Source organism: Artemia franciscana, unplaced genomic scaffold (assembly GCF_032884065.1).
Source record: "Artemia franciscana unplaced genomic scaffold, ASM3288406v1 PGA_scaffold_89, whole genome shotgun sequence".
NCBI classification, from domain to species: Eukaryota; Metazoa; Arthropoda; class Branchiopoda; order Anostraca; family Artemiidae; genus Artemia; species Artemia franciscana.
Genome location: NW_027062717.1, coordinates 577,288 through 605,187, shown reverse-complemented (window position 1 = coordinate 605,187; position 27,900 = coordinate 577,288). Strand labels below are relative to the sequence as shown.

The window sequence follows — 27,900 nt, the reverse complement described above, 5'->3', positions numbered from 1 at the left end:
GACATTGGCAACCCCCCATACCTCGTATTTTCCCAACATGTATCTGATAGAAATTCTAAGATGGCCCTTTTTTGTCTCAAAAGTTTGAAAAGGGCTTATTTGATTAGAAATTGAAAGGTCTAGTGTTATTTTTATTAGTCGAAAGTGATTGGATGGGAACTAACTCCTCCCAAGCCTACCATTTCCCCAAACCCATTCAATCAAAATTTTTGATAGCCATTTTGTTCAACGCAGTTGAAAAGTCTGGAAATTATGTCTTTTGGGACGACAACTCCCCCTGTCCCCCTATAGCCCTCAGGACAAGGGTGGTAAGTTACACCCTGGATGTTTATAAGGTCTTATATAGAAAGAATGACTGTATACATTTTGGAAGGGGCTCGTGAGATTGCTAATCAGAAGTTTTGCTACTCTTTTTGACATTCGGAGCCCCCTCCAAACCTCATATTTTCCCAAAATTCATCTGATAGAAATTTTGTAATGGCCATCTTTTGTCATAGAATCTTCTAAAAAGGCTTATTTGATTCAAAATTCAAAGGACTAGTGCCTTTTTCAATATTCGAAAGTGATTAGATAGCAACTAACGGCCCCTCCCACGGCCACTATTTTCGAAAAACATCCATTCAAAATTTTGTAATGGTCATTTTGTTCAACGTAATTGAAGTTTTGTCTTGGAGAATGACAAGATCCCCCCTCCTCCCCCACAAAAACCTCAAGGCAAGGGTTTTAAGCTATGCTCTTGAGGCATATAAGGTCTATATAGAAAGGATTATTGTATAAACGTCATTGGGGGCTCATTGGATTGATAATCAGAAGTTCTACTGCCCTTTTTAGGATTCAGTGTGATCAGAGGGTGGACACCCACTCCCTCCTAACCTTTTATATTCCCAAAATGCATTATTTACAGGTCCTTCTTCAAACGTTGGACTGATTCTGTTAAGCAGCTAATAACGACAGAGTCTGTGGCGCGGTTGTTGTCTGGACTTTTGGGCAGCAACTCTGGTGGACTTGATGGAGTAACGGCAAACCACACCAAGCATGATGGCCCATCCTTGATTTGTTGTTTTTTTTTACACTGTTCTTCAATGGTTTCCTTAACCACTGCTATGTCCCAGATTCCCCTACTCAGGTTTGCCTGGTTCCTATTCCGAAGTTGAATGCCGGTGATATGACATGGTTAAGCAATTACAGACCGATTTCTCTAGCGGCTACCATATCAAAACTCTTCGAAAAATGTCTATACTCTTTAATATCACCCCAGATTGATTCATCGTATTATCAATTTGGGCTCAAAGAAAGATCTTCGACGGAGTTCTGTGTGTTAAATTTGTAGTGCAGTACTTTTGTCTTTTTTCTAGTCCTGTGTTTGCATGCTTCGTTGATGCAAAGGAGGCTTTCGACCGACTGAACCTTGGGAAGCTCCTTGACAAAATAGACAATAAAGGAGTTGACCGTCGAATCATTGGAACTCTTCAATACTGGTTTGAAATGTAGCGTTTCAAAATCAAATGGACTGGTTATTTCTGTGAGTCTTTCCCTGTTTTGAATGGTGTGCGGAAAGGTGGGGTCCTCTCGCCATTGCTGTATAGCCTTTATGTGGATGATCTTAACCTTTGATTTGCACAAACTGGGGTTGGCTGTTTCGTTGGTGGTTTTTGCTTCAATAACCTGAGTTATGCTGATGACCTGGTTATTTTAGATCTTACAGTGGCTGCACTTAACCATTTACTTTCAATATGTGATGAATTTGCGTTAGCCAATGATATCGTGTTCAACACGGCTAAGACCCAGTGTAAGGCGTTTATTTCCCGGGGAACTCCTTTGAAATATATCCCAATGGCTTGGCTTTCTGGAGTGTCATTATCTTTTGTTGGATCCTACAAATATCTTGGATTCACGGTGGCTCCAACTCTGAGTGATGAGCCTCATGTTAAAGCACTTTCACGTTAGCTGTGCTGCAGGGCTAACTTACTCATTCGTAAGTTCGGGAGTTGTGACCCTTCTGTAAGATGCTTTCTTTTCATAGCTTGCTGCACTCCGTTGTACGGTCTAGCTTTTGTAAAATCTCTGCCTATTAGGTGTGAGAATTCTCTTTGGGTTCTTTATAACAATTCTTTACGGTGGCTTCTTAATCTTCTTTAGAATTGTAGTGCATCTAGAATGTTTGTTTATGGTCGCCTCTGCCACTCTCTGCCACTGCCCTCAGTGGCCCTGTCTCTGCCACTTTGGCTGACTTGGTCAAGTATGGATTACACACAACAATTTTGACATGTATAAATGTACCATTGTTATTTGAATGAAAAAAAAGTTTGACTCTTTCTCTTAACTCTACTTTTTAAAACAGTAAAACACTGTAGCGTAAAGACAGGGGCGTTGAGGAAGAAAAGCCCCTTTTATATACGGAATAATTTCTGTTCGTTTTAAGTTTTAATGTTGCTCCTTACTTTCATTTAAAAAAACTTTTTTTTATTTAATTTCTGGACGTTTTTGAATTAATGCATGTTTTGATCTTGGCTCTCCGCACATAAATAATTAAAGTGAAATTTGCATAATAATTAATTGCAATTACTCGGAAGATTTTGAGAAAAAAGGAGCGAGGGAAGAGGCCTAGTTGCCCTCCAATTTTTTGATTACTTAAAAAGGCAACTAGAACTTTTAATTTTTTAAAAACGTATTCATTGGTAAAAAAAATATACGTAACTTACGAATTAACTTACGTAACGGACTTCAATATTCGTATGTTTTTATTGCATATTTGAGGGGTTCAACCCTCGTTGATGCCTCACTCCTTACACTAAAGCTCAAATTTTGTCCCAATTCCTTAAGAATGACCTCTGAATCACAAAGGCCGTAGAATAAATAGTTTAAATTACTAAAAATACTTTAGCGTAAAGAAAGAGGTATAACGAGTAGGTAAACCCCTCATATGCGTAATAGTTTTTGTTCGTTTTGCTGCTCCTTGCTTTCAGTAGAAAAAAACTTTTCATATTTATTTTTTTCATTGTTTTTTCAAATAATGCTAGAAAATCCTGCGCCCCCTTCATTGAAATTATCTTCCCCAATGAGAAGTTTCTCCAGGGAAATATCCTCCCATGTAACCCCCCCCCCCTCAACTCTCCCCCCCCCCCTAAGCCAAAAAGGTTCCTCTGAAAACGTCTGTACACTTCCCAGTAACCATTACTATATGTAAACACAGGTCAAAGTTTGTAACTTGCAGCCCCTCCCACGGGGACTGCGGGGGAGTAACTTGTCCCTAAAGACATAGTTATTAGATTTTTTGACTATAGTAAATAAAATGGTTGTCTCAGAATTTTGATCCGGTGAGTTTTGGGAAAAAATGATTGTAGGAGGGGGCCTAGGTGCCCTCGAAATTGTTTTGGTCACTTAAAAAGGGCACTAGAGCTTTTCATTTCCGTTAAAATGAGCCGTCTCGCTACAGTCTAGGACTACTCAGTTGATACGATCACCCCTGGAAAAAAAAAAAAAAAATACACACACATCCATGATCCGTCTTCTGGCAGAAATCTGAAATTCCATATTTTTGTAAATAGGATCTTGAATGTTCTACAATGAGGTTCTCTAATACGCTGAATCTAATGGTGTGATTTTGGTTAAGATTGTATGACTTTTAGGGGGTGTTTCACCCTATTTTCTAAAATGAGGCAAATTTTCTCAGGCTCGTAACTTTTGATGGTTACATTTGATCTTGATGAAACTTATATATTTAAAATCAGCGTTAAATTACGATTCTTTTGATGTAACTATTGATATCAAAATTCCATTTTTTAGAGTTTCGGTTACTATTGAGCCGGGTCGTTCCTTACTACAGTTCGTTACCACGAACTGTTTGATAGAGAAAAGAGTGAATGATTTGTCCTATGAAATAGAAGTTGAGAACTGCCCAGCCGAATGATTTTTTCTCTGAAATAGAAGTTGAGAACTGTCCAACTTCTATTTTGTGTACCAAATCATTCACTCCTTTCTCTGTCTTATCTATGTTTATCTACCTTTGCTTATCACCTGCACAATTTATTTCATAATTTGTATGTTACAAATATATTTACATATTAAAGAATTACTTTGACGTACGTCTCACTCCGGGCGCTGCTCGACGTAAATCTGAATTTAGCCAAATAGAGGTAATTTTTTTAGGTAAGCAGGCGAAAGTGCAAATTTATTTTTCTGTTCTTACTTTACCATTTTTATTTGGTTAAGCTGTGAAATTCTCAAATTCTGTCTACTTCATTATTAAAGGGCAAAAAGTTCTTGCCAGGGGTAATAGGGTAACCATTAATGATAGTGTTTGAAATACAATTAGCAGTTCCAAGGGGTAGGCGCAGACTATAATTCTATTAGATAAGCACGGGGTCCTTTTGAAGTGAAGCTAAATGACATTATTAAAAAGTTCGCCTTTTGCCTGGGAACAAGGGAAAAGTGAAACCAAGGGTTATTAGACTGCCAATTAAAAACCACTTATATAGACCACAGAGTTCTATGTAGTGGTTTTACTGGTTCACGATAAGATAAGAAAAAACTCGGTAAATTCTTGAAACATTGAGAGACAACAGAATTATTCAAGTAAAACTTATGAGAAATAAAAATTCAATGCATCTCACAAAGGCTTATTAGGTTATATTTTTTATACCACATTTACACAGACGAGAATTGCCGTCGAGGACAAAGGAATTCTAGTCCACTTGAAAGGATTCCGTTCATGAATTTGGGTAGAAAAGAAGTCTAGCGACCAGCAAGGATTCCTTTCGCCAAGACCGTTTTTGACCAATTCTGCTTGATGTTGAGGCATTCTTTAGGTCATGTTTGAGGTTGGGTAACCTCCTGCTGTTCTCCAGAAAGCTCATTCGTGTATGAAAAGGGCTGTTCCCTTCTCAAAGCCCCGCTCTTTACGTTAAAGTTTAGCTCTTTCTCTCAATTTGACTTTATTGAACAATAAAAAACTTTAGCATAAAGAGCGGGATGTTGAGAAGGAAACAGCCCCTTTCATACACGGAGTAATTTCTGAAACGTTAAAAGACACGTTGAAACGTTGGAACGACCCGGTCAATCGTAAGCGAAACTCTAAAAAACGGAATTTTGTAACTAAAAGATACATCAAAAGAATCAGATTTTTGCTGATTTTAAACATGTAAGTTTCATCAAATTTAGTCTTTGTCATCAAAAGTTACGAGCTTGAGAAAATTTACCTTATTTCAGAAATGGGGGGGGGACACCACCTAAAAGTCATAAAATCTTAACGAAACTTACACCATCACATTCAGCTTATCAGAGAACCCTATTGTAAAAGTTTCAAGCTCCTATCTGTAAAAATGTGGAACTTCGTATTTTTTGCCAGAAAACCGATTACGGGTGCTTCTTTTTTTAAAGTAAATTAGTTCAATTATTTTGTAATGAATAAAATTATTGATTACTCAAGTAAATCTTATGAGAAAAAAAATTCAATGCATCATGCAAAATTTTATTAGGTTATATTGTTTGTACCGCGTTTAAACGGATGAGAATTCTCGTCGAGGACAAGAAATTCTGGTCTACTTGAAAGGATTTCGTTCATGAATTTGGGTAGAAAAAAGTCTAGCGATCAGCAAGGATTCCTTTCACCCAGACCGTTTTAGACCAATTCTGCTTTATGTTGAGGCATTCTTTAGATCATGTTTGAGGTTGGGTATTCTCCTCCTGTCCTCCAAAAAGCTACTTCGTGTATAAAAGGGGCTGTTCCCTTTTCAACGCCCCGCTCTTTACTCTAAGGTTTGACTCTTTCTCTCAATCCGACTTTATTAAACAGTAAAAAACTTTAGCGTTAAGAGCGTGAAGTTCAGAAAGGAATAGCCCTCTAAAAAATTCAATTTCAATATCAATAGTTACATCAAAAGAGTTGCATTGTAATGCTGATTTTAAATATATAAATTTCATGAAGTTTAGTCTTACTAATCAAAATTTACCAGCCTGGGAAAATTTGCCTTATTTTAGAAAATAGGAGTGAACACCCTTTAGAATTCATATAATCTTAACGAAAATAATAGCATCGAATTCAACGTATCAGGGAACCCTAAGGTAGAAGTTTTAAGCTCCTATCTGCAAAAATGTGGAATTTTGTATTTTTTGCCACAAGACGATCACGGATGCGTGTTTATTTGTTTGTTTGTTGTTTTTTTTCTTTTTTCCCCAGGGGTGATCGCATTGACCCAGTGGTCCTAGAATGTTGCAAGAGGGCTCATTCTAACGAAAATAAAAAATTCTAGAACCCTTTTTAAGTGACCAAACAAATTGGTGGGCACCTAGACCCCCTCCAACGCTCATGTTTTCACAAAGTCACCCACAGCTTTTAGTGCAAGGGTTGGAATTTATGCCCGTGAGGGTATATAAGGTTTTTACGGAAAGGGTGGTCTTTTAAACTCCGGAGGGGGCTAACTTCTATTTGTTCTTTATGCAAGTGTTTGGAGTACTAGCTAAGCTAGTCTTGAAGAGCTTCCACCTGGTGGATATGAGTATGGTGGCACTTCTTTCAAAACTGTTGATTTTTTTTTTAATATGGGGAGAATATAGATATTACAGCTTCAAGCTTGGAGCCAATAAGTCCATTATACAGAAGCCCTATGGCTTTTAGGAAGGGAAAGGAAATGTTATGCTTAACTAGCCACAGATTTCTTAGTATGAGTATTTAAGTTTAATTCACTGTCAGTGGTATATCAAAGATCTCGCTCGTTACTAACAAAGAAGATTGGGTGGTTTGAAAGAAAATAAAAGCGACAAGGATTCATTTTGCTGATGGGATTGAATGGACAATTCTTACTACTTAATTCAAGAACCCATGCCTCATTAACGCTATCTACCAATTAAGATAATTCAATACATCAATTAAGACAGGCCTTAAGTGTGACATTTATAGATACTCAAGGGACATATCTATAGACCGAAAACGCGGCAACTCTGGTCAGATGTTCTCTTGTCACCATCATCAACACTGCCTGGATTTTTTCTTTAAGTTTGGAGCAGAGCGACCAAGTCCCCCTTAAAGTCAGAAGTCCCCAAATGCAGTGGGTAAGAGGTTGAATCCCCTCACCCAAGGTCAGAATTCCCCAAGTGTAGTGGGTAAGACAGTAAATCCCCCCACCCATGGTCAGAATTCCCCAAGTGTTGTGGGTAAGACAGTGAATCTCACCACCCAAGGTCAGAAGACTCCAAGTATAGTGGGTAAATCTCCACCTCCCATCCAAAACAGTCCTAGTCAAACTCTCACTCGAAATCAGATGATGCCAAGAAGCTCAAAGAAACAAAATATTAGTGAAACCAGTCAGTCCTTTGACGAGAAAAATGATGAGCCTATCACCAATCTTGAAGCGAGTGCTAGCAGTGCCCTGGCAACAATACAGGATATGCAAGCGGACCGGGCTTACTATGTTGGGGAAATGGTAGCACAAAAATGAGGAAATGCTCAGAGAGAATGCAGATTTAGGAAGAAAAAAGGAGTGAATGATTTGTTCTATAAAATAGAAGTTGAGAACTGCCCAACTGAATGATTTGTTCTCTGAAATAGAAGTTGAGAACTGTCCAGCATCTATTTTGTATAGCAAATCATTCACTATTTTCTCTGTCTTATCTAAGTTTATCTATTTTTGCTTATCACCTGTACAATTTATTTGATAATTTGTATGTTACAAATATATTTACATGCTAAAGACTTACTTAGACGTACGTCTCCTGCCGGGCGCTGCTCGGCTTAAATCTGAATTTAGCCAAACGGAGGTACTTTTTTAGGTAAGCAGGCAAAAGTATAACTTTATTTTTCTGTTCTTACTTTACCATTTTTATTGGTTAAGCTGTAAAATTCTCAAATTCTGCCCACTTCATAATCAAAAAGGGCCAAAAGTTCTTTCCAGGGGTAATAGGGTAACCATTTATGAAAGTTGATTAGCTCTTTGTTGGAAATACAATTAGCAGTTCCAAGGAGGAGGCACAGACTATAATTCTATTAGATAAGCCCGGAGTCCTTTTAAAGTGAAGCTAAATGACATTACTAAAAAGTCCCTCTTTTGTATGGGAACAAGGCAAAAGTGAAAACAAGGGTTTTTAGACTGCCAATTAAAAACTGCTTATATAGACCACTTTCGAGAGTTCTATGTAGTGGTTTTACTAGCTCACGGTAATATAAGAAAAAACTCGGTAAATTCTTGAAATGTTTAACACAACAGAATTGTTCAAGTAAAACTTATGAGAAAGAAATATCCAATGTATCATGCAAAGGTTTATTAGGTTATATTGTTTATACCGCGTTAACACGGACGAGAATTCCCGTCTTGGATAAAGGAATTCTTGTCTGCTTGAAAGGATTCCGTTCATGAATTTGGCTAGAAAAAAAAGTTTAGCGACCAGCAAGGATTCCTTTCACCTAGACCGTTTTTGACCAATTCTGCTTGATGTTGAAGCATTCTTTAGGTCATGTTTGAGGTTGGATATCTTCCTACTGTTCCCCAGAAAGCTGCCTGCAACAGGTCATTTGCTTTGTCACTAGGTCATAAGCTTCGTCTCTAGGTCTTAAGCTTGATGAATTTTCTTTATAAAACAAAACTTTTTGGGTAGCCTCACAAAAAAGGTCCTTTAGATGGCACTCATATTTTAGCAAATTGTCTTTTTTTAGTCAGTCAAGTGTCAAAATGCGATATTTTAGTTTAGGCGGGAGTAAGCAGGAGAAGCAGCAATTTCTGTAGTTGAGCTGTGGCCTGGCTGTAGCAATAGCAGCCCTGCAGATGAGATGGTCAAATGACTACAAGATGCAAACTTTATGGGCTGACCCAGAATCTCTTCTTTCTTCTCTGTCTCTTGTTTTTTTTTCTTCAGTACCTTTAAAAGCAGCATCAATTAATAATGATGCTATTGCTGCTATCATTTTATTGCTATTGGTATTAATTATGCTAACAAAATTTTCTGCCAAAAGGACAAGAATCTTTTCCCACTTTTCCCTCTGCGTGTAAGCAGAAGTCCTGTCTTCGAGACAAGATTCCTGTCAAGTTTTTCTCTCATTGTAAACAAAGCATTAGCTGTGAAAGCTACGTGCTGCTTGCACAACTACCTTAGAGCGCAAGAAATTGCAGCCGGCAACCAGTTCTATGTAACTCCAGGAAATACAGATTCGGGACAGTCTAATGTAATGCTAAAGATAATACAGACAATAAAACATACATAGAATTAAGAAATGCATATAAAAAAATTAAAAGCAGCAATTTTACACAAAGTATAAAGGCAAAAACTGCAGATAATACAAAAGATAATACAGAACAGACAAAAAAAGCAAAATAAAAAATCAATAAATTAAATATAAGATTGTTCAAAAGTTATTATTTACATGGGTAAACTGCCATGGAACAATTCCTTTCTCTGAGTTCAAATACTGGCACATATGTTCACGAAGTTTCATTGAATACTGACTTGAGTGATTTGAAGAAAGTCCACTTGTATTTTTTGTAAAATTAGCAAGATCAATGTTCTCAATTCGCCATGAGCCATCACCAGACTGGTTGCCAGTTGCATTTTTTTTTTTTTTTTTGCGTTCTAAGGTAGTTGTGCAAGCAGCACTTGGCTTGAGAAGAATAGGTCTTTGAAAATGTCTCCACTTGCTAACAAAGGTAGCAAAGGCATTCTCAATTTTTTTTTCTGTGTGTTTGTTTTTATACTCTGCTGTTTCAAGTGGGTTACAAATAAATTATTATTATTATTATTATTATTATTATTATAATAATGATTTATTTATTACGCAGTTTTTCTAACAATTTAAGCAGAGTAATAACACTAAGGAAAAAAAAATAAAAGGAAGAATTGACAAAAAATAAGACAGACAAAACGATCAATACAGTCTAAACAAAAAATGACCTCAACACCTAATCAAGCAGAAAGTTTTTATCAGCAAAATTAATTCAGATATCTGCCATATTTTATGTGACAAAAGTGCAGGTAAATTTGTACCAATAGAACTGCAGCACAAAATTCCCGTAGGGGGAACTTTACCATCCCAGACCCAGCATTTGAGCATAGTTGAAAAAAAGTCTGCATCTTAAAATTTAAACTGCATCCCACATGTGTGGAGAGGTTGAAGACTATAAGCTACCCAACAAAACTTTCTGGTTGGAGAAATACTCCCCTAGTGAGCTAGCAGTGGGGTCCACAGGTTTTTCTGGGTAAAAAAGAAACACAACAAGTGCAAGAGGCACTTGTTACAAATCAAGAGATTATAAATAATCGAAAACATACATAAACAATATGAATAAACAATAGAGGACTAGAAATGATATTATGTAATAAATAATACAGGAAAAGGCATAAAATTCAACATTTAAAAATGAAATTCATATACCTCAAAGTCAGACAAAGCCACTCACCTGGAGTTATGGTCTTTTTGAAGTTGGTATCCATCTTCATCATCAGAGGGTGGTCTGCTAGTAGCCTCAACAGTAGTCCCCGAAGCCGCGCCGAATCGACATTCGGTGGCGGCGGAGAGAATTTATGTTGGCGGCGGCGCGCCGCCGGCGCGCCACCTATTTTTCAGCGTTTTCGCAATTTTTAAGGCATTTTTCAGTAACTTTTTAAATTTTCTTTGGAATTTTTAATATTGTGTTTATAGAAATTCTTAGCGTTTTTCACAATATTTATAAGCCCTGAATTCTCTTTCTTTCATCGTTACCTAGTTATATAATTCTTGTCCGAGTGTTTAGGCAGTGTTTATACATAGGCTACCTAGATTTACAATATTCGCCTTACGACATGACTTTGCAAAAACTAGCGGAGGTTTCTAGATCGCGAGATTTACGCTTAACTCAGCAAGTGGTAGACTAGAAAATATGAGTGTAGGACTATTCATAAGATTGAGAGTTTGGAATCCGTGTTCAATTACCAAATACCCTTTAATACTGAATGTATATAATAATAACAAAGAAAAGAAAAAAGATCCATTGTAGCTGAGTGCAAAAGCTTAAATCATTCATTTGAAAGCTTTGACTACCTTGTAATTATCACGTATAAAAATGAGCTTGTTCACGCGATGTGGAGCTAACATCGAACGTTTGGCAGTGACTAATCGCTAAATTCAGCGTAAAATCGCTGAAAATCGCCCACAGATGGCACAGACAATAGAACGTCCGTAGTTACAGCTGTACTCACTTGGATAAGCTATATAGAACTAAATAAAAATCGGCGACAGTTATTCATCGGGGGACCACCGCCGCCGAACCTCACGCCGGTGTGCCGACTTGCTTTCGGCGGCGGCCCGTTGAGTTATTCTCGGCGGCGGGCCGCCGACTTTCGGCGCGGCTTCGGGGACTACTCAACAGTTCATCAAACTGTGCTTCCTCATTTTTGTCCACCTCAAGAATAGTTCAGTGTCATTGGCTTCACTAACTCCATGAAGCTAATCATGATATAGACTATGTTTTTCTCTTGCTGTTTTCCCATAGACTAGCCTATTTTTTCTACGCCTTTTCACTACTCTTGATTCCCTTTCTTTCTTTGCTCTCTCCTTCCTTGCAAGTAATGCAATTGAAGCAACAGCTAACGAAAGAGCAATTAAATTTTCCGAGTCCAATACAAAGTTTCACATGATTTAAAATTTTGAATTTTCCACTGGTAAATAAGAGCCTTAAACTTGCTTGTATTTGGACAGGCGCGTAAATCGCCGCGATCCGACGTATAAGACGTGCATAGCCTTATGCAGCTTATTACACCAATTTGGACAATGCTTTAATCCTTCAAATTCAGCAATTAACACAAAAAGTTTAAAATAGATGTCATCTGAATAACCTAAAATTTAATTCAGTAAGGCATTCTTAATATATTTAGTGATTTTAGATTTAAGTTTATAAGAAGTTTTAGCCTATAGGTGAACTTTGCCACGAAAGCCATTGTTTTATACATATTAGTTGCTTCTTAAATTTTCTCTTTCCTATTATTTTTATGTTGTTTTTGATGCAGAAATTTTATTTCTTGATCTTACAGCTGGTTAAGGAGTTTTCTGCCTCATTTGACATCTGAATATTAGATTCTATTTGGTAATTATCTTATTGCTGATCCCTCTCCGCTATTTTTAATTAGAAACATCATATTCTACTCTTTAACAGAAACATCATTTTAAAATCTTTATCATCAACCTGCCTATAAAGTGGATTGTTTTGCTATTTAATGTATCAAAATATCTTAACCAGGTTGCAATTACCTTGAGTATTTTAACCTCATACAACACTCACAATCAACAACAGTGGAGCCTAACAAAGGCTACATTTAAACCTTGGGTCTAAGCTTAGAAGATACTGTCTAATCTTCAACATAGGATCTTAAGGTAATTGCTTAGTTTCATCGCATGCTTTATAAACTGGAAACTATGCTGAAAAGCTTAAAAATGCATGAAGTGGTTAGGGTTGTAAAGCCAAAGGAAAAGTTGTACAATATGAATGAAATTATATTTTAAATACTATTTCCAGTCATCATTGGTAATTTCTCCATAATAGTAAGTCAAAAGATAACTAAAAAACTCATGCAGCCATTAATTCTAAAATCCACTTTCTCTCTTGAGTTTAAACTTGCCAGTGAACCCGTGAATCAGAGCAATTAGTTAAATACTAGGTTTATGTTCTGTTGATTTGAAGAAATGGAGATTGTACAGTTTCTCTGTTTGAGATTCAATTTGCTTAAAAAGATGCTTTGGCTATGGGAGAGCCTTGGTGAAACAAATTTGGTTGAATACTTCAAGTCATTAGCAAGATATGCCATTTGGATAAGCTGATATTAGAAAGTTTTTTAGTTTACCTTGCTATGTAACTGTACATAGATTATGGTTGCAGACATTGCCCTGCTGGACTAATTTGCTTTGCTCTATAGGTAGGCTACTGTTATGGATAAGCAAAGACAGACATTTGTTTCCTTCAAACAGCTGGCTAGTTTAAACTTGAAAGTGAAAGTGGATATTAGCATTAATAGATGGATAATTTTTTAATTGTCTTTTTAACTTACTACCATAAAGAAATTAACAGTGATGACTGGAATTAGTATTTAGAATATAATTTCATTCATATTGTACAACCCCAACTTTTACCTTGGCTTCAAAACCCTGCCCACTTTACACATTTTTAGTTTGTCCCATAGAGGAGGAGGGTCAACCAGAAATGAATACATTTCTGTAATTAGTATTTCTAAGGAAACTATGCTGCTTTGTAGCATAGTTTCCAGTTCAGACAGCTTATAATGAAACTAAACAATTACCAAAGCACTAGATTTAAAGTCTAACTTAAAGCTAGAGGAACATATTCTATCATAGACACAGTTAACCTTGGCTAGGTTGAATCTAAGAGAGTTATAAGACTATGAAAGGAATAATTGTATATAAGGAGGCTAGGGTGTAGAGGGAACCTTTTTTTAAATTCAAATGTCAAATAACCTGATGTTTTCCATGATCATAGTCAGAAAAGCCCAACTGGTCTAGTTGTGGTCATCAGCCAATCACAACTATCTAACCCTATAGCCTACACATATTGTCCAAGATTGGGACTGTGCTGCCTATGTATAATACAGACACATTTTAATCAGAGTATAGCCAAGATTAGACACTGGGGGTTCTTACCAAATTTAATGGTGCATGAAAAAGCTCTTGTGCATCAAAATTTTTTAGGGAAACATGGTAATAAAACTAAAGTAAGCAGTAGCCTACCCTTAGATTCATTGCTATATGCTCAAGATATATATATGTATAAACTAAAAGAAAACACTAGAAAAATATAGTGGCAGATCCAGGTGGAGGTGCTAGGAATGGGGTGCATGCCTCCCCTCTCCCCAATTTAGTGGCAGATTTGTGATTGATCTCTGCTTGCATTGGGACAAAAGTAATTTTTTAAACTCACCTTTAATAGTTGAGGTATTGATAAGTTTTAATTGATAAAACTTTCTTTTTGCAAACAAGTTTATACAAAGTGTCAGTTAGTTAGTGTGGTCTTTATTAGATTTTACTGATGATGCATACTTCATAAAAGTATCTAATAAAATTTAGATTTATCAAAAGAATCTGTCTGTATTGCTACAAAAGCCAACTGGGAGGCAAAAATCTTCATCTTGTAATAACAAAGTGGAGAAATTTAAAATCCTAACTTCTTTAGGCTATCAAAATGATGTTTCAGGATCATGTTGTCACCATAAGGCTGAAAAAACTTAATATTTTAACTTCATTTTACTTGTTTGAGGTAGACACCAACTGTGTAACAATTAGATATGGTAGGAATAGAAATAACAAATAAAAATATGGTATAGAATAGAAATATGGTAGGAATAGAAATAAAGAAATATGCTTTTTCTTATAAAATATTTCTTGTCAGGAGTGGATCTAAAGTAAAATCTAGGGGGAAGCCCAATGTGACAAAGGCCCCAGTAATTGACCAGATTGACAAATTTATTCTAAAAAAAGATAAGAAGGTGCCAGACAAAATCTTGGTGGGCCAGGGTCCCCCTAGCCCCTTGGAATTGCCTGTGTTTCTTGTCATGTATGAAACATTTCTAGAACAGTAACTCTACAGAAAAGGTGTGCTAGAACAAAAAAGAGAGGCATTTGTTGAATACCAGTTTTATCACATTTTTATGGGTAAAGTTTTGTTATTACACTTTACCCCAAGTCCCCCTGGTGGTCCCATATATAGCCTTAGGATGTGTAGGCAATTAAACTTAAAAAACAAACACCAACACAGAGAATTTATTACTTTATAGTTTAATATGCAGCTTATTTGTATTAAGCAGATTATTTTGTTTCCTTCTATTGTTATTCACAAATTTGACTCATTTAAAATAGTTTTTTTTTATGTTCCAACATTCAGCACAGTCATTCAGGCTAGACTGGATGTCTCAAATCTACACTGTGTAAATGATTTCACAGTAAATCAACCAATAGAAAGAACAAGAACAACAAACAAATATATATTGAGGGCTCTCTATGCTTTCATCAGGGTTGTTTGTGGGGCAGTGGGCTACATTGTCAAAATTAATGACCACTATTTTGAAAAGGAGCATAAAATAATGAATCTAATTGTACATTTTTATTTTATATCGGTTTTGTTTATAGACTAGGGCTGCATAGAGTTGGGCAGGTATAAATTGTCAAAAACATTATTTTAACTATTAAAATGAGTGAAAAATAGGCAATTGAAAAATTTCTCTGTCTTAGTTCTAGTAATCTGTGTCTCCTTTTGGAAAGCCACTATTATGCAACTTTATGTAATTTTTAAATAGCATAGTATTTGATATTCATCAGATCTTAAAGTTTTCTGTAATTAGATAGGCTTAATGCTTCTGACAGGTTAAGAAACATAGTAAGAAAGAAATACAAAGCTTCAAGTGATGCAAGATAATAGAAAAATGTATACCTTCATATTTCTTTCTGATGAGCCCCTCGTCTGGAATGATACCAGATATTTAGGCCTCTTTAAGGCTATACCCAAGACCATTAGAAGTGGTGAATTAATATTCTGAGGAAAGCAACCATGGTATATGAAAAGAGCATGAAATAAAATTTTTTAATGGTACTACTTTAATTTTATTAACATGATTCAGAAGTGGTCACACAGTACAACTTCACCAATATTATTTGTAGTATAGCCTTAAGATTTAAACGAAAGCCTAATAATTTTGTGGTCTTGTGATTATTTTTTTGTGCATGCTTCTAATCTACAATAATTTTTGTAAAAATATAGAAATCTTAAAAAAATAAAACACCTTAAACTAACCTAATAAGGGTTAAAGGCATGAAATAAACTTTGGAAACTTAAATGTGAATTAGGGAAGTCAGTGCACTTTTACCAGAATAGCAAATGATTTTTTTTTGTTTTCCAGAGGTAATTGTATTAATAGACCTTTGACAAGATGTTATTTAAAACATGCCAACCTATGTTATATGTAAGATTTTCAAATAGAAAGAATTTTTAGTTTTGTCAGGATCTCATTTGACATAATACCTTGAAGACTTACACAGTACTATACTACTGCTTTGTATAGATGTGTTTTGTGTTTGTTTTGTAATATTTCATCTCATTTCTAACAAGAAACAAGCAGAAGAATTTATTCTTTGTTTATCAAGCTTCTTAGTCCCTTGTGATGAAACTTCTTGCGTAGGCTACACTATTTGATTCTTATATTTGTTTCACTGAACAAATTTCTGGTATTTAATAATTCTAATCCTCATATATAATATATCTAATATATGATACATAAATTTCTCAGCATAATAATTGTTTCACTTATCAGACCCAAAAGTGAAATCTAACTCCTTATTTTCTGAATAAGAAATGGACTAACATAAGTGGCTAAAAACATTCTAAATAATTGTAAAGTATTTATTTCTTAGTCCTATAATCAACAGGCATTGATTTATTACAGTCAAATTCAATAAACATTAATATTAAAAAGTATTTTGTACTGATATTTAATCTTTTCTGTGTATGGAAGGGGGTATTTTTTGAGCAGTAGGCCTAAATTTTGCAAATGAACAGAATGATGCCAGCAAGCAGTAAAAGTGTGCAAAAATTACAGATTGATTTTCTTCTATAAAGACAACTGAAAACAGATTAAATTAGCACTAAAAATACAATTGCTCTTCAAATATCACCATTTCCTTATGAAGATTAAATGGCAGTACTAAAAGATTAATTGCTTGTTTAGTTTATTGAATATGACTGTAATGAATTAATGTTTGTTGGTTATATGACTAGGAAATAATTGATTTATTATCGTTTTGTACGCTTTTAACCACTTTTCTTAACATGTTTTGTGTGAAAAAAAATACGTATCAATTTAGGGTCTATTTAAGGGCTTCAAATTAGATTTGGGAGTGTAAAAATTTATATTTAGAAAGAACATAAAAATGGTATCAATTAATATGTTAACCTTGTCCCTATGCTACTAATGGTATTATGTAAATATTTACTACTAAAAATTAAAATCTGAAAAATTAAAAAATGAGGTATTTTTAACTTATGAACGGATGATCGGATCTCAATGAAATTTGATATTTAGAAGGATATGGTGTCTTAGAGCTCTTATTTTAAATCCCGACCAGATCTGGTGACATTGGGGGGGGGGGAGGGGGAAACCTAAAACTAGGAAAAAAACTTAGAGTGGAGGGATTGGGATGAAACTTGATGGGAATATTAAGCACAAGTCCTAGATACATGATTGACATAACCGGAACGGATCCGCTCTCTTTGGGGTAGTTGGGGGGGGGGTAATTCTGAAAAATTAGAAAAAATGAGGTATTTTTAACTTACGAACGGCTGATCGGATCTCAATGAAATTTGATATTTAGAAGGATATCGTGCCTCAAAGCTCTTGTTTTAAATCCTGACCAGATCTGGTGACATTGGGGGAAGTTTGGGGCAGGGAACCTAAAATCATGGAAAACGCTTAGATTGGAGGGATCGGGATGAAACTTGGTGGGAAAAATAAGAGCAGAAGTCTTACATACGAGATTTACATAATTGGAACGGATCCGCTCTATTGGGGGGGGGGGGCTAATTCTGAAAAATAAGAAAAAATGACGTATTTCTAACTTACGAAGGAGTGATCAGATCTTCATGAAACTTCAGATTTAGAAAGACCTTGTAACTCAGATCTCTTATTTCAAATCTCAACCGGATTAAGCGTAATTGGGGGGGCAGTTGGGGGTACCGGAAATCTTAGAAAATACTTAAAGCGGTGAGATCAGGATAAAACTGGATGGGAAGAATAGAAACCTGTCTAAGATACGTGACTGACATAACCGGACCGGATTTGCTCTCTTTGGTGGAATTGTGGGGGGGGGGGGGTAATTTTGAAAATTGAGGTATTTGTAACTTACGAAAGGGTGATCAGATCTTAATGAAATTTGATATTTAGAAGGATCTTGTGCTTTAAAGTTCTAATTTTAAATTCCTACCAGATCCTGTGACATTGGGGGGAGTTGGAGGGGGAAACCGGAATTCTTGGAAAATGTGAAAATTGGGGTATATTTATCTGACGAATAGATCATCGGATCTTAATGAAATTTGATTTTTAGAAGGAATTCATGTCTCAGAGCTGTTATTTCAAATCCCAACCAGATCTTTTGACATTGTGGGGATTTGGCGGGAGAAATCATGGAAAAACACTTGGAGTGTAGGAATCGGTATGAAGCTTGGTGGATAGAATAAACAAATGTCCTTGATACGTGATTGACAGAATCGTACTGGATTCGCTCTCTTTGGGGGAGTCCGGGGGAGGGGTTCAGTGATTTGGCGAGTTCGGTGCTTCTGGACGTGCTAGGACGATTAAAATTGGTAGGCGTGTCAGGGAGCTGCATAATTTGACTTGATAAAGTGGTTTTCCCAGATTCGACCATCTGGGGCTAAAGGGAGAGGAAAAATTAGAAAAAATTAGGTATTTATAACTTACGAGTGGGTGATCGGATCTTAATGAATTTTGATATTTAGAAGGACATCGTGACTCAGAGCTCTTATTTTGAATCCTGACCGGCATTAAGCCTCTTATTTTCCTTTTTAAATCAATCTATTGATTCATAGAATTTTGTTAGAGCTCATACCATATGATCTCTTGGCTCTTAGCTCTTCTCGCCTCGTCACAAGTGCCATATGAGCTCTTAGCTCTTGTTTCTCTGTCTAATCTAAATTTCTCTTTGTCTTCCAGAATTTTCCGATTTGCAATCTTCTGTTTCCAGTTGTACTCTCATATTGGCTCCTAGTTTCTGTTTCAGAAATGAAATCTGACTTGTTAGGTGCTGTTCAAGCTTTTTTCATCCCCTGATTTAAAAATAGGGTTTCTTTTTAAGAAACAAGTTTTCCAAGCCATCCCACATTTATTTTGAAATGAGCTTAAAAATGGGATTACATGCCTTTTTTCTATTTTTAAATTGTTTAAATATTTATATTTTCGTTTTTGTGATAGATCCTCACTGGAGACTAAGCTCTTTTAGATTTTAAGCTCCTTTTTTATTCTGATTTAAATGTCTGTTCTCAGAAGTTGTCTATAGCTTGCACTCTTTTTTTTTAACCGGCTCTGGAGTTCTTGAATAATTGTCACTAAGACCTCTTTTATGCTTAAAGCTTCCCACCAAGTACCCGTTTTTGCCAAAATAGTACTTTTTATCATTTTTAATGGCACTTGGTATTTAACAACTGACATAGCAATTGCAATTTCTGTTGGTCGGTCTGTTGGTCCCGGTTTTGCTAGTTTGAGCACTTCCAGATAAGCTAGGACAATGAAGTTTGGCAGGCGTATCAGGAACCCGACCAGAATAAATTACAAATGTCGTTTTCCCGACTCGACCATCTGGGGGGGGGGGGAATGGTTAATTTTGAAAAATTAGAAAAAGTGACGTATTTTTAACTTACGAACGGGTGATCTGATTTTAATGAAATTTGATATTTAAAATGATATCGTGTCTCAGAGCTCTTATTTTAAATCCTGAATGGATCCGGTGGCATTGGGGGGAGTTGGAGGGGAAAACCTGAAATTTTGGAAAACGCCTAGAGCGGAGACATCAGGTTGAAACTTGGTGGGAAACGAACAGAAACGAACGGAAATTATTCCGTATATAAAACGGGTTGACCCCTCCTCAACGTCTCGCTCTTTAAGCTAAAGTTTGACTCTTTCTCACAACTTTACATTTTAAAACAATAGAAAAACTTTAGCGTAAAGAGCGAGACGTTGAGGAGGGGTCAACCCCTTTAATATACGGAATAATTTCTATTTCTTTTTAGTTTCTAATGTCGCTCCTTACTTGCAGTTAAAAAACTTGCTTTTTATTTAATTTCTGAACGTTTTTTAATTAATGCACGTTTTAATTTTGGCTCACGCACATGAATAGTTAAAACGAAATTTACGTATTTTTTTTTGGCTAAATGGCTTTTTCATAGTTCTGATCGGACGGTTTTGATAAAAAAAGGGGTGAACGAGGAGGTCTAGTTGTCCTCCAATTTTTGGTTGCATAAAAATGCAACTTGATTTATCTTACGAACGTTTTTGTTAGTAATAAACATGCTTACCCTACAAATCAACTTGCGTAACGAACTTCTATATTTGTGTATTTTTATTGCGTATATGAAGGGGTTCGCCCCCTCGTCAATACCTCGTTCTTTACGCTAAAGCTTGAATTTTTGTCCCAAATCTTGAAGAATGACCCCTGAATCACAAAGGCCTTAGAATAAATAGTTGAAATAAATGAAAATTTTTTAGAGTAAAGAGCAAAGTATTGTGGAGGAGACGTACCCCCTTATATACGTAACATTTTATGTTCGTTATAAGTTTTAATACTACTCATTACATCCAGTTGAAAAAAAATATTTATTTACTCATTGTTTTTTTAAAATAATGCTAGAAAATCCTGCGCCCTCTTTGTGGAAATTCTCTTCCCTCATGAAGAATTCCTCCACGGCAAGATCGTCCCTCGTAACCTCCTCCCCGCGACCCTACCCCACCCGAAAGTTAAAAAGTCCCCATGAAAACGTCTGTACACTTCATAATTAACAATTACTATATGTAAAGAATAATCAAAGTTTGTAACTTGCAGCCCCTCCCCCGGGGACTGGGGGGGATTAAGTCATCCCAAAAGACATAGTTAATAGGTTTTCGACATAAGCTGAACAGAACGGCTATCTCAAAATTTTGATCCGGTGACTCTGGGGGAAAAATGTGCGTGGGAGGGGGTCTAGGTGCCCTCCAATTTTTAGGTCACTTAAAAAGGGCGCTAGAACTTTCAATTTCCGTCAAAATGAGCCCTCTTGCGACATTCTATGAAAACTGGGACTATACTCCTGGGGATCACCCCTGGAAAAAAAAAACAAATAAACACGCATCCTTGATCTGTTTTCTGGCAAAAAAAAATACAAAATTCCACGTTTTTGTTGATAGAAGCTTGAAACTTCTACAAAAGGGTTTTCTGATACTCTTAATCTGATGGTGTGATTTTCGTAAATATTCTGTGACTTTTAGGGGGTTTTCCCTCTATTTTCTAAAATAAGACAAATTTTTTCTGGCTCGTAACTTTTGATGGGTAAGACTAAAGTTCATAAAACTTATATTTTTTAAAATCAACATTAAAATACGATTCTTTTGATGTAACTATTGGTATCAAAACTCTAATTTTTAGAGTTTCGATCACCACGAACTGTTTGATTGACATAAACGGACCGGATCCGCTCTCTTTGAAGGAGTTGGGGGGGGGGAGGGGGCTAATTTTGAAAATTAAAAAATGAGCTATTTTTAGCTTACGAATAGGTGATTGGATCTTAATGAAATTTAATATTTAGAATGACCTCGTGTCTCAGAGATCTTATTTTTTTAATTCTGACTTGATCTGGTGGCATTGGGGTGAGTTGGAGGAGGACACCGGAAATCTTGGAAAACGCTTAGAGTGGAGACATCATGATGATGTTTGGTGGGGAGAATAACCACAAATCATAGATACGTGATTGACATAACAAGACCAGATTGGCTCTCTTTGAGGGAGTTGGGGTGGGGGTGGGGTTAATTTGGAAAAACTATAAAAATGATATATTTTTAGCTTACAAATGGGTGATCAGATCTTAATGAAACTTGATATTTAGAAGGACCTCGTGTCTCAGAGCTCTGATTTTAAATCTTGACCGGATCTGGTGATATTGGGGGGAGTTGGAGGGGGAACCCGGAAATCTTGGAAAACGCTTACTGTAGAGATCGGGATGAAACTTGGTGGGAAGAATTAGCATATGTCCTAGATACATTATTGACATAACCGGACCGGATCCACTCCCATTGGGGGAGTTGGGGGGATTCGCTAGTTTGTGCACTTTCAGATAAGCTAGGACGATAAACTTGGCATGCATATCAGGAACCAGACTAGATTAAACTAGAAATATTCTCTTCCCTGATTCGACCATCTGAGGGGGTGGGGGTGGAGTGAGCGAACAATATAGTTGAGAAGAATTTTATCTGCCCATAAATTAAATGATTGTTCTTCTTAAGTATAGCTTGTGGTATAGGGGTACGATTATTGCTTAGAGTTCGATTGGTTTCAGGTTCGAATGAAGAAAATCCGAAACTAGATATGTGATCAATATAGCGATCGCTGAAAGTTGGCAGGCGCATCAGGGACCCAACCAGATTAAATTAGAAATAGCTACTTCCCTGATTTGACCATCTGGGAGGAGTGGAATGACGGTTAATTCTGAAAAATTCGAAAAAATGATGTATTTTAAACTTACGAACGGGCTATCGGATCTTAATTAAATTTGATATTTAGAAGGACCTTGTGTGTTAGAGCTCTTATTTTAAATCCTGACCGGATCTGGTAGCATTGGGGGAGTTGGAGGGGGAAACTGGAAATCTTGGAAAACTCCTAGAGTGGAGGGATTGTAATGAAACCTGGTGGGAAGAAGCTCTCTGCTGTTCGGACCTCGTCACAAGTGGCATATGAGCTCTTGGCTCTTGTTTTTTCCAGCAGATTACATGATATTTTGTTTCAAAAATCACCCTTCATCAAGTATCCAACTTTTCTACCTGAGGTGGCCTTTTGCATTCTATAAATTATTTGTTTTGGTTTATGTAAATAGTCAAAATCTTAAAAGTTTTGAATATCCTGTAAATTTAGGTATTTAATTTAATATTTATTGTTATATTTTATTTCTGATATATTTGCACATTCTATCAAATGTTAACCTTTTACTGGCTTTCACGGGAGACTTGTATTGCATTTCCCTAAAGAAAATTGCCCTCCTTATTAGTATTTCACTAATCAAAAGCTGATAGGCAATAAACAACAATTTGTTTTTAAAGGATACCAATGACGAATCTTTGAGTGGAGAGATTCAGCTACTTTTGAAATTTTGAACAGCAGTTAACAATTCTGCAGCTGCACGACGATGGATTTTAAGCAAAAGCTTTCAGATATTTTTCATCCATCATTCCCTTCATCTTTGGTATGTGAATTCTGAAATAATTTTAATATATAACTTATGTTTGTGCTGTGAAAATGTTGTTTAGAATTTATGTTGAGTTTGGACTGTTTATTTGGGGGTGGGGCTTTTTATTACTGTTGGGCAGTTGTCAGTTATATTGATCGAAAGATATTTTACATATATAACTTATAACTAATACATATATGCATATATATAACTAATTTTAATATATAACTTATGTTTGTGCTGTGAAAATATTGTTCAGAATTTATGTTGAGTTTGGACCGTTTATTTGGAGGTGGGGCTTTTTATTACTGTTGGGCAGTTGTCAGTTATATTGATCGAAAGATATTTTACATATATAACTTATAACTAATACATATATGCGTATATAACTAATTTTAATACATAACTTATGTTTGTGCTGTGAAAATGTTGTTTAGAATTTATGTTGAGTTTGGACTGTTTATTTGGGGGTGGGGCTTTTTATTACTGTTGGGCAGTTGTCAGTTATATTGATCGAAAGATATTTTACATATATAACTTATAACTAATACATATATGCATATATATAACTAATTTTAATATATAACTTATGTTTGTGCTGTGAAAATATTGTTCAGAATTTATGTTGAGTTTGGACCGTTTATTTGTAGGTGGGGCTTTTTATTACTGTTGGGCAGTTGTCAGTTATATTGATCGGAAGATATTTTACATATATAACTTATAATTAATACATATATGCGTATATAAGTAATTTTAATACATAACTTATGTTTGTGCTGTGAAAATGTTGTTTAGAATTTATGTTGAGTTTGGACTGTTTATTTGGGAGTGGGGCTTTTTATTACTGTTGGGCAGTTATCAGTTATATTGATCCAAAGATATTTTACATATATAACTTATAACTAATACATATATGCATATATAACTAATTTTAATATATAACTTATGTTTGTGCTGTGAAAATGCTGTTTAGAATTTATGTTGAGTTTGGACTGTTTATTTGGGGATGGGGCTTTTTATTACTGTTGGGCAGTTGTCAGTTATATTGATCGAAAGATGTTTTACAACCAGGAATAAGGCTAATGCTCCTAAGCCTTTAAATGCCAGGAAATCATCGTGCTTTACTAATTTTTATTTCAAGTAGTGTGTTTTTATTTGTTGTAACATGAAATAAGTCATATCTCAAGGTTCACAAGTAATAGTGGTGCCAATTTGTTCCCTTCCCTCCTTTCCAAAAGCTCTAAACAGCAGGATTTTCATTGGCATTTAATTGAAAACAACATGTATTTTGAACAGCTTAGTTCTTATCCCTCAAAGCAACAGCAGAAAAAAGAAGAAGAAAGAAACTCACTGGGGTAGGCTAATCAGCGTTAATTGAAAAGAGCAAACTGAAAGTAGGCTGATTGTTTAATATTTAGTTGTATTCATTTTTCAAAGTATCAGTCATTTTTTATTCATGAATAGGGAGAGGAAGTTTTAAAAATATGTTGTATTATCAGTAAAGCGTAAAGTGTAAAGTAGAGGCCATGGATAAAATTACTGAGAATCTGGAAGATGCAGCTAGACCGCATAATAATAACATATTGTACTGGCATGTTAATGAATTGAAAGGAAGTAGTCAATCCAGACTTGTTCCAGTTAAAGATAGGAACGGGACTACAATTATTGGTAAAGAAAGAGTTAAGAAAAGATGGGCAGAACATTTTGCAAATGTGCTAAACCAGGATAGAGTTGCATGAAAAGATACAGAGGAAAATGAAAAAGTTTGTGATACCTTGGATGGGAAGCCAGATTTTTTTTCTTGAGGAAGAATTGGCTACAGTACTAAAAGGAATAAAAAATAATAAGGCTCCAGGTGCTGATAGTGTGGTAAATAACTTTTTTAAATATGGTGGCTCCAAGGTTGGAAATAAGCTATTGAAGATTATGAATATGATTTTGGAAAAAAGTGATGTACCTAAAATTTTAGGAAAACCTTAATTTAACCACTGTATAAAAAAACTGATAAGAGTGAGTATTTTAACTATTGAGGCATTAGTCTACTCTGAATAGGTAGCAAAATAACGTTGTAATATGGTACTTTTTAGACAGAGAGATGTGGTATACAAAGTTTGAAGAGAAGAACAGAGCGGTTTTAGAAAAAAGTAGAGGATGTGTCCACCAAATTTTTACTCTTAAGTTAATAATTAAGAAGTGCCTTAGTTGTCAAACGCCTTTGATCCTCATTTTTATGGATTGTGAGCAATTCTCTTGATAGAAGAGCTTTAGCAAAGGTATTATCGTTATATGATATACCAGATAAATACATTAAAGTTATTAGTGCTATGCACGAGAATAATGCTGCTGCAGCTAAGGTAGGAAATGAGGTTAGCGACTGTTTTTGTATTAAGTCAGGAGTTAAGCAGGGTTGTGTTCTTTCCCCTTTATATGGGTCAATTTGATGGACTTTGTCTTAAGGAACACAGGAAAGGCAATGGGAGACCATGGAATCAAATGGGCAGGAAAATCTCTCCTACTTAGATTATGCTGATGATTTAAGCATCCTAGATGAAAGTGTGAGCCAAATGAATGAACTTTTGGAGGTTTTGCGAGTTCAGAATGCTAAAATAGATTTGAAAATTAATATTAAGAAGACTAAGTCACTAAGGCTAGGAATAACTGAAAATGAAAAGGATTCGTTGGGTAACGAAAAAATTGTTTATATGGGCAGCTTCAATTACATTGGTAGCATTATTATTAAAGAAGGTGGGAGCAGTGAAAATGTTAAAAGTAGAACAGCCAAGGCTCAGGGTGTTTTTTCACAATTAAAAAATGCTTGGAAGAATAGGAAGATAAGTCTGCAAACCAACATTAGAATGTTGGAAGGTATAGTGATGACAGTGGTCGAATATGGTGCTGAAGCATGGGTGCTCTGAAAAGCGGATGAAGATTTACTAGTTGTTTTCTAAAGAAATTGCCTACGGATTGTTCTGGGTACCCGGATGACTGATCGTACTTCAAACAGTTGGCTGTACGAAAATGTTGTTCAATCCTGTTTTCTAGTGCTATAATGAAAAAAAGGTTGGGATGGCTAGGGCACGTCTGCGGATGAAGGATGACAGATTGCCGAAAATTGTTCTTTTCGGCCAACTCTGAATTAATTTGGATCTAGGAGGAGTGTGCCTAGCTGTATTGGCCTGAGGTGGCTTGGTGCTGCTGTGAGTTGTTAGTAGTTGTAATAATTGCTACGTTATTTCTGCTTGTCTTCAGTTTAATATTTTCTCTTTTTTTTAAAACTTCTTTTTTGGGAAAAGTTGTTCTAAATTATTTTTCTTTTGATTGACATTGTTTTAATTTTTTGCTGGTTGATGAGGGTTTTACTTATTAATTCTTTTCTGGAAAATTTTGAGAAGGAGAATTTTGGCCTTCTATTTACATTCTTTGGCCTTCTATTAATATTTTGCAGCAAATATTAATTATATTTATGCTTTAGAATTCAGGTGGATTGGGAGGGGGAATATCTGTCAAGTGATTTATTAAAATCTTCATAATTTTTGACTTTCTATAGGGGTGAAACTCTCCTGACCTCCAAAAGCCAGGGCTAAGCTAATCTGTCACAAATTTGAGTATGTACAAATATTGATGAACCATTTTATTTTCAGAATTTTTTTTAGGCTATTTTGTTCTTTTAGTTACTGCGTGTTTGTTTAAATAAATGTATTTTGAGATCATTTACTAAAAAAGAATTCTGTTTTTTGCCTGTAAGAAAATAAAATAAAGATAGAATGTCAAGTATCAATGCAGCTAGATATGTTACCTGATTGAGGTTCCCTTGAATCTGCAATTTTTATTGACATGTCTTTGCAGTTCAACTTTTAAAGGCAGATTAGCAGAAAAAAGACAAATTGAGTATTTTTTCCACCAAGATTTGATACTTGAACATTTCTTTTAGAAACGTATTGTACTTGACCAGCTCCCCAAGTCGAAATTTATAGTCTACTTAACCCAAACGCACCCAAAATTTCCTTGAATTTCCAGCTGAAAACATTGTGAATATGGTATTTTTGCAACCAGTATAAACGTTGTGTCTTTTGGTATAGCCATACCTTTTTCTCTACACGATAATTTATTGTCCACTTGCCTCTTGAACAGTCCCTAGTGATTTAAATTCAATATTATAGAAAATTCCTAAGATAGGGGTAAAGGTACCAGTGGTTGGACAGTTTTTATAAAAGACCATTTTCTGCTCCAGAAGACTTAATTTAAAGACTTTTGGTTTGAAAAGGGTTTCAGTTTGTAGAAAAATATCAACGGATCTAAATATTTGATTAGAAGTTTTAAGTTTTATCAGAAAAGGGTACAAAACTCCGATTTTCTTAAATTGGAGTGTTTCCACCCACAAATTCGACCGAACAAAAAAGTTACATATTTTCGACGTAAGTCTGAACCCAATTCAACACGTGTCGAAATATTTTTGGGGGACTTGTGGGCGGATCCTGGTAGATTCGACACACGCATTCCTTTTAATTTATTTCTTCATTTCTCTTCAACTTTTTTAAACGTGTAAATGTATAAAATACTATTCAGATAGTGGAAGCAAAAAACTAAAAAATTGCCTCAAGTATAAGAACTAGATTGGATAATCATGCGTCTCTACCTAGTAGACTATTACCCTATTGCAGGTATGCTGTTTCGACAACCTGGCAGTAAATAGTGCATTACAATCTTTCTTGTTACCTAATTGTGCATAACCTTGTGAATATCATCAGAGATGATAGTACAAAAGCTTTCCTTATGTTTGGACTGGAGCTAAAATTTCTTATCTTTTTCCCCCTAAAACCAAATTTGTATTTTTCTTGCGCAATCTCTCCTTCCTTTTTTTCCTGTAATACCTGGAAGTTTCAAACACGTCCCTCAAGTTATTCCTAAGATGTTGAACACAAGCTATGTCAAGAATCTGGAGGCACATACTGTTTTTAAATGTACC

The 27,900-nt window shown here is 35.5% G+C and overlaps 1 protein-coding gene across 6 annotated transcripts in view; it reads left to right on the top strand.

The window, feature by feature from the left end:
- The first annotated feature begins 1,503 nt into the window (after positions 1-1,503).
- The window catches only part of LOC136042247 (syndetin-like), a 146,725-nt gene continuing 120,328 nt past the window's right edge, over positions 1,504-27,900 (top strand). For 2 of the 6 annotated variants that reach the window (XM_065727191.1, XM_065727186.1), the window contains exons 1-2: positions 11,673-11,811; positions 22,807-22,949. In XM_065727191.1, the coding sequence (XP_065583263.1) occupies positions 22,893-22,949 (57 nt within the window). In that variant the 5' untranslated portion in view covers positions 11,673-11,811; positions 22,807-22,892. The other 4 variants (XM_065727189.1, XM_065727187.1, XM_065727188.1 and 1 more) reach the window with 4 other exon arrangements.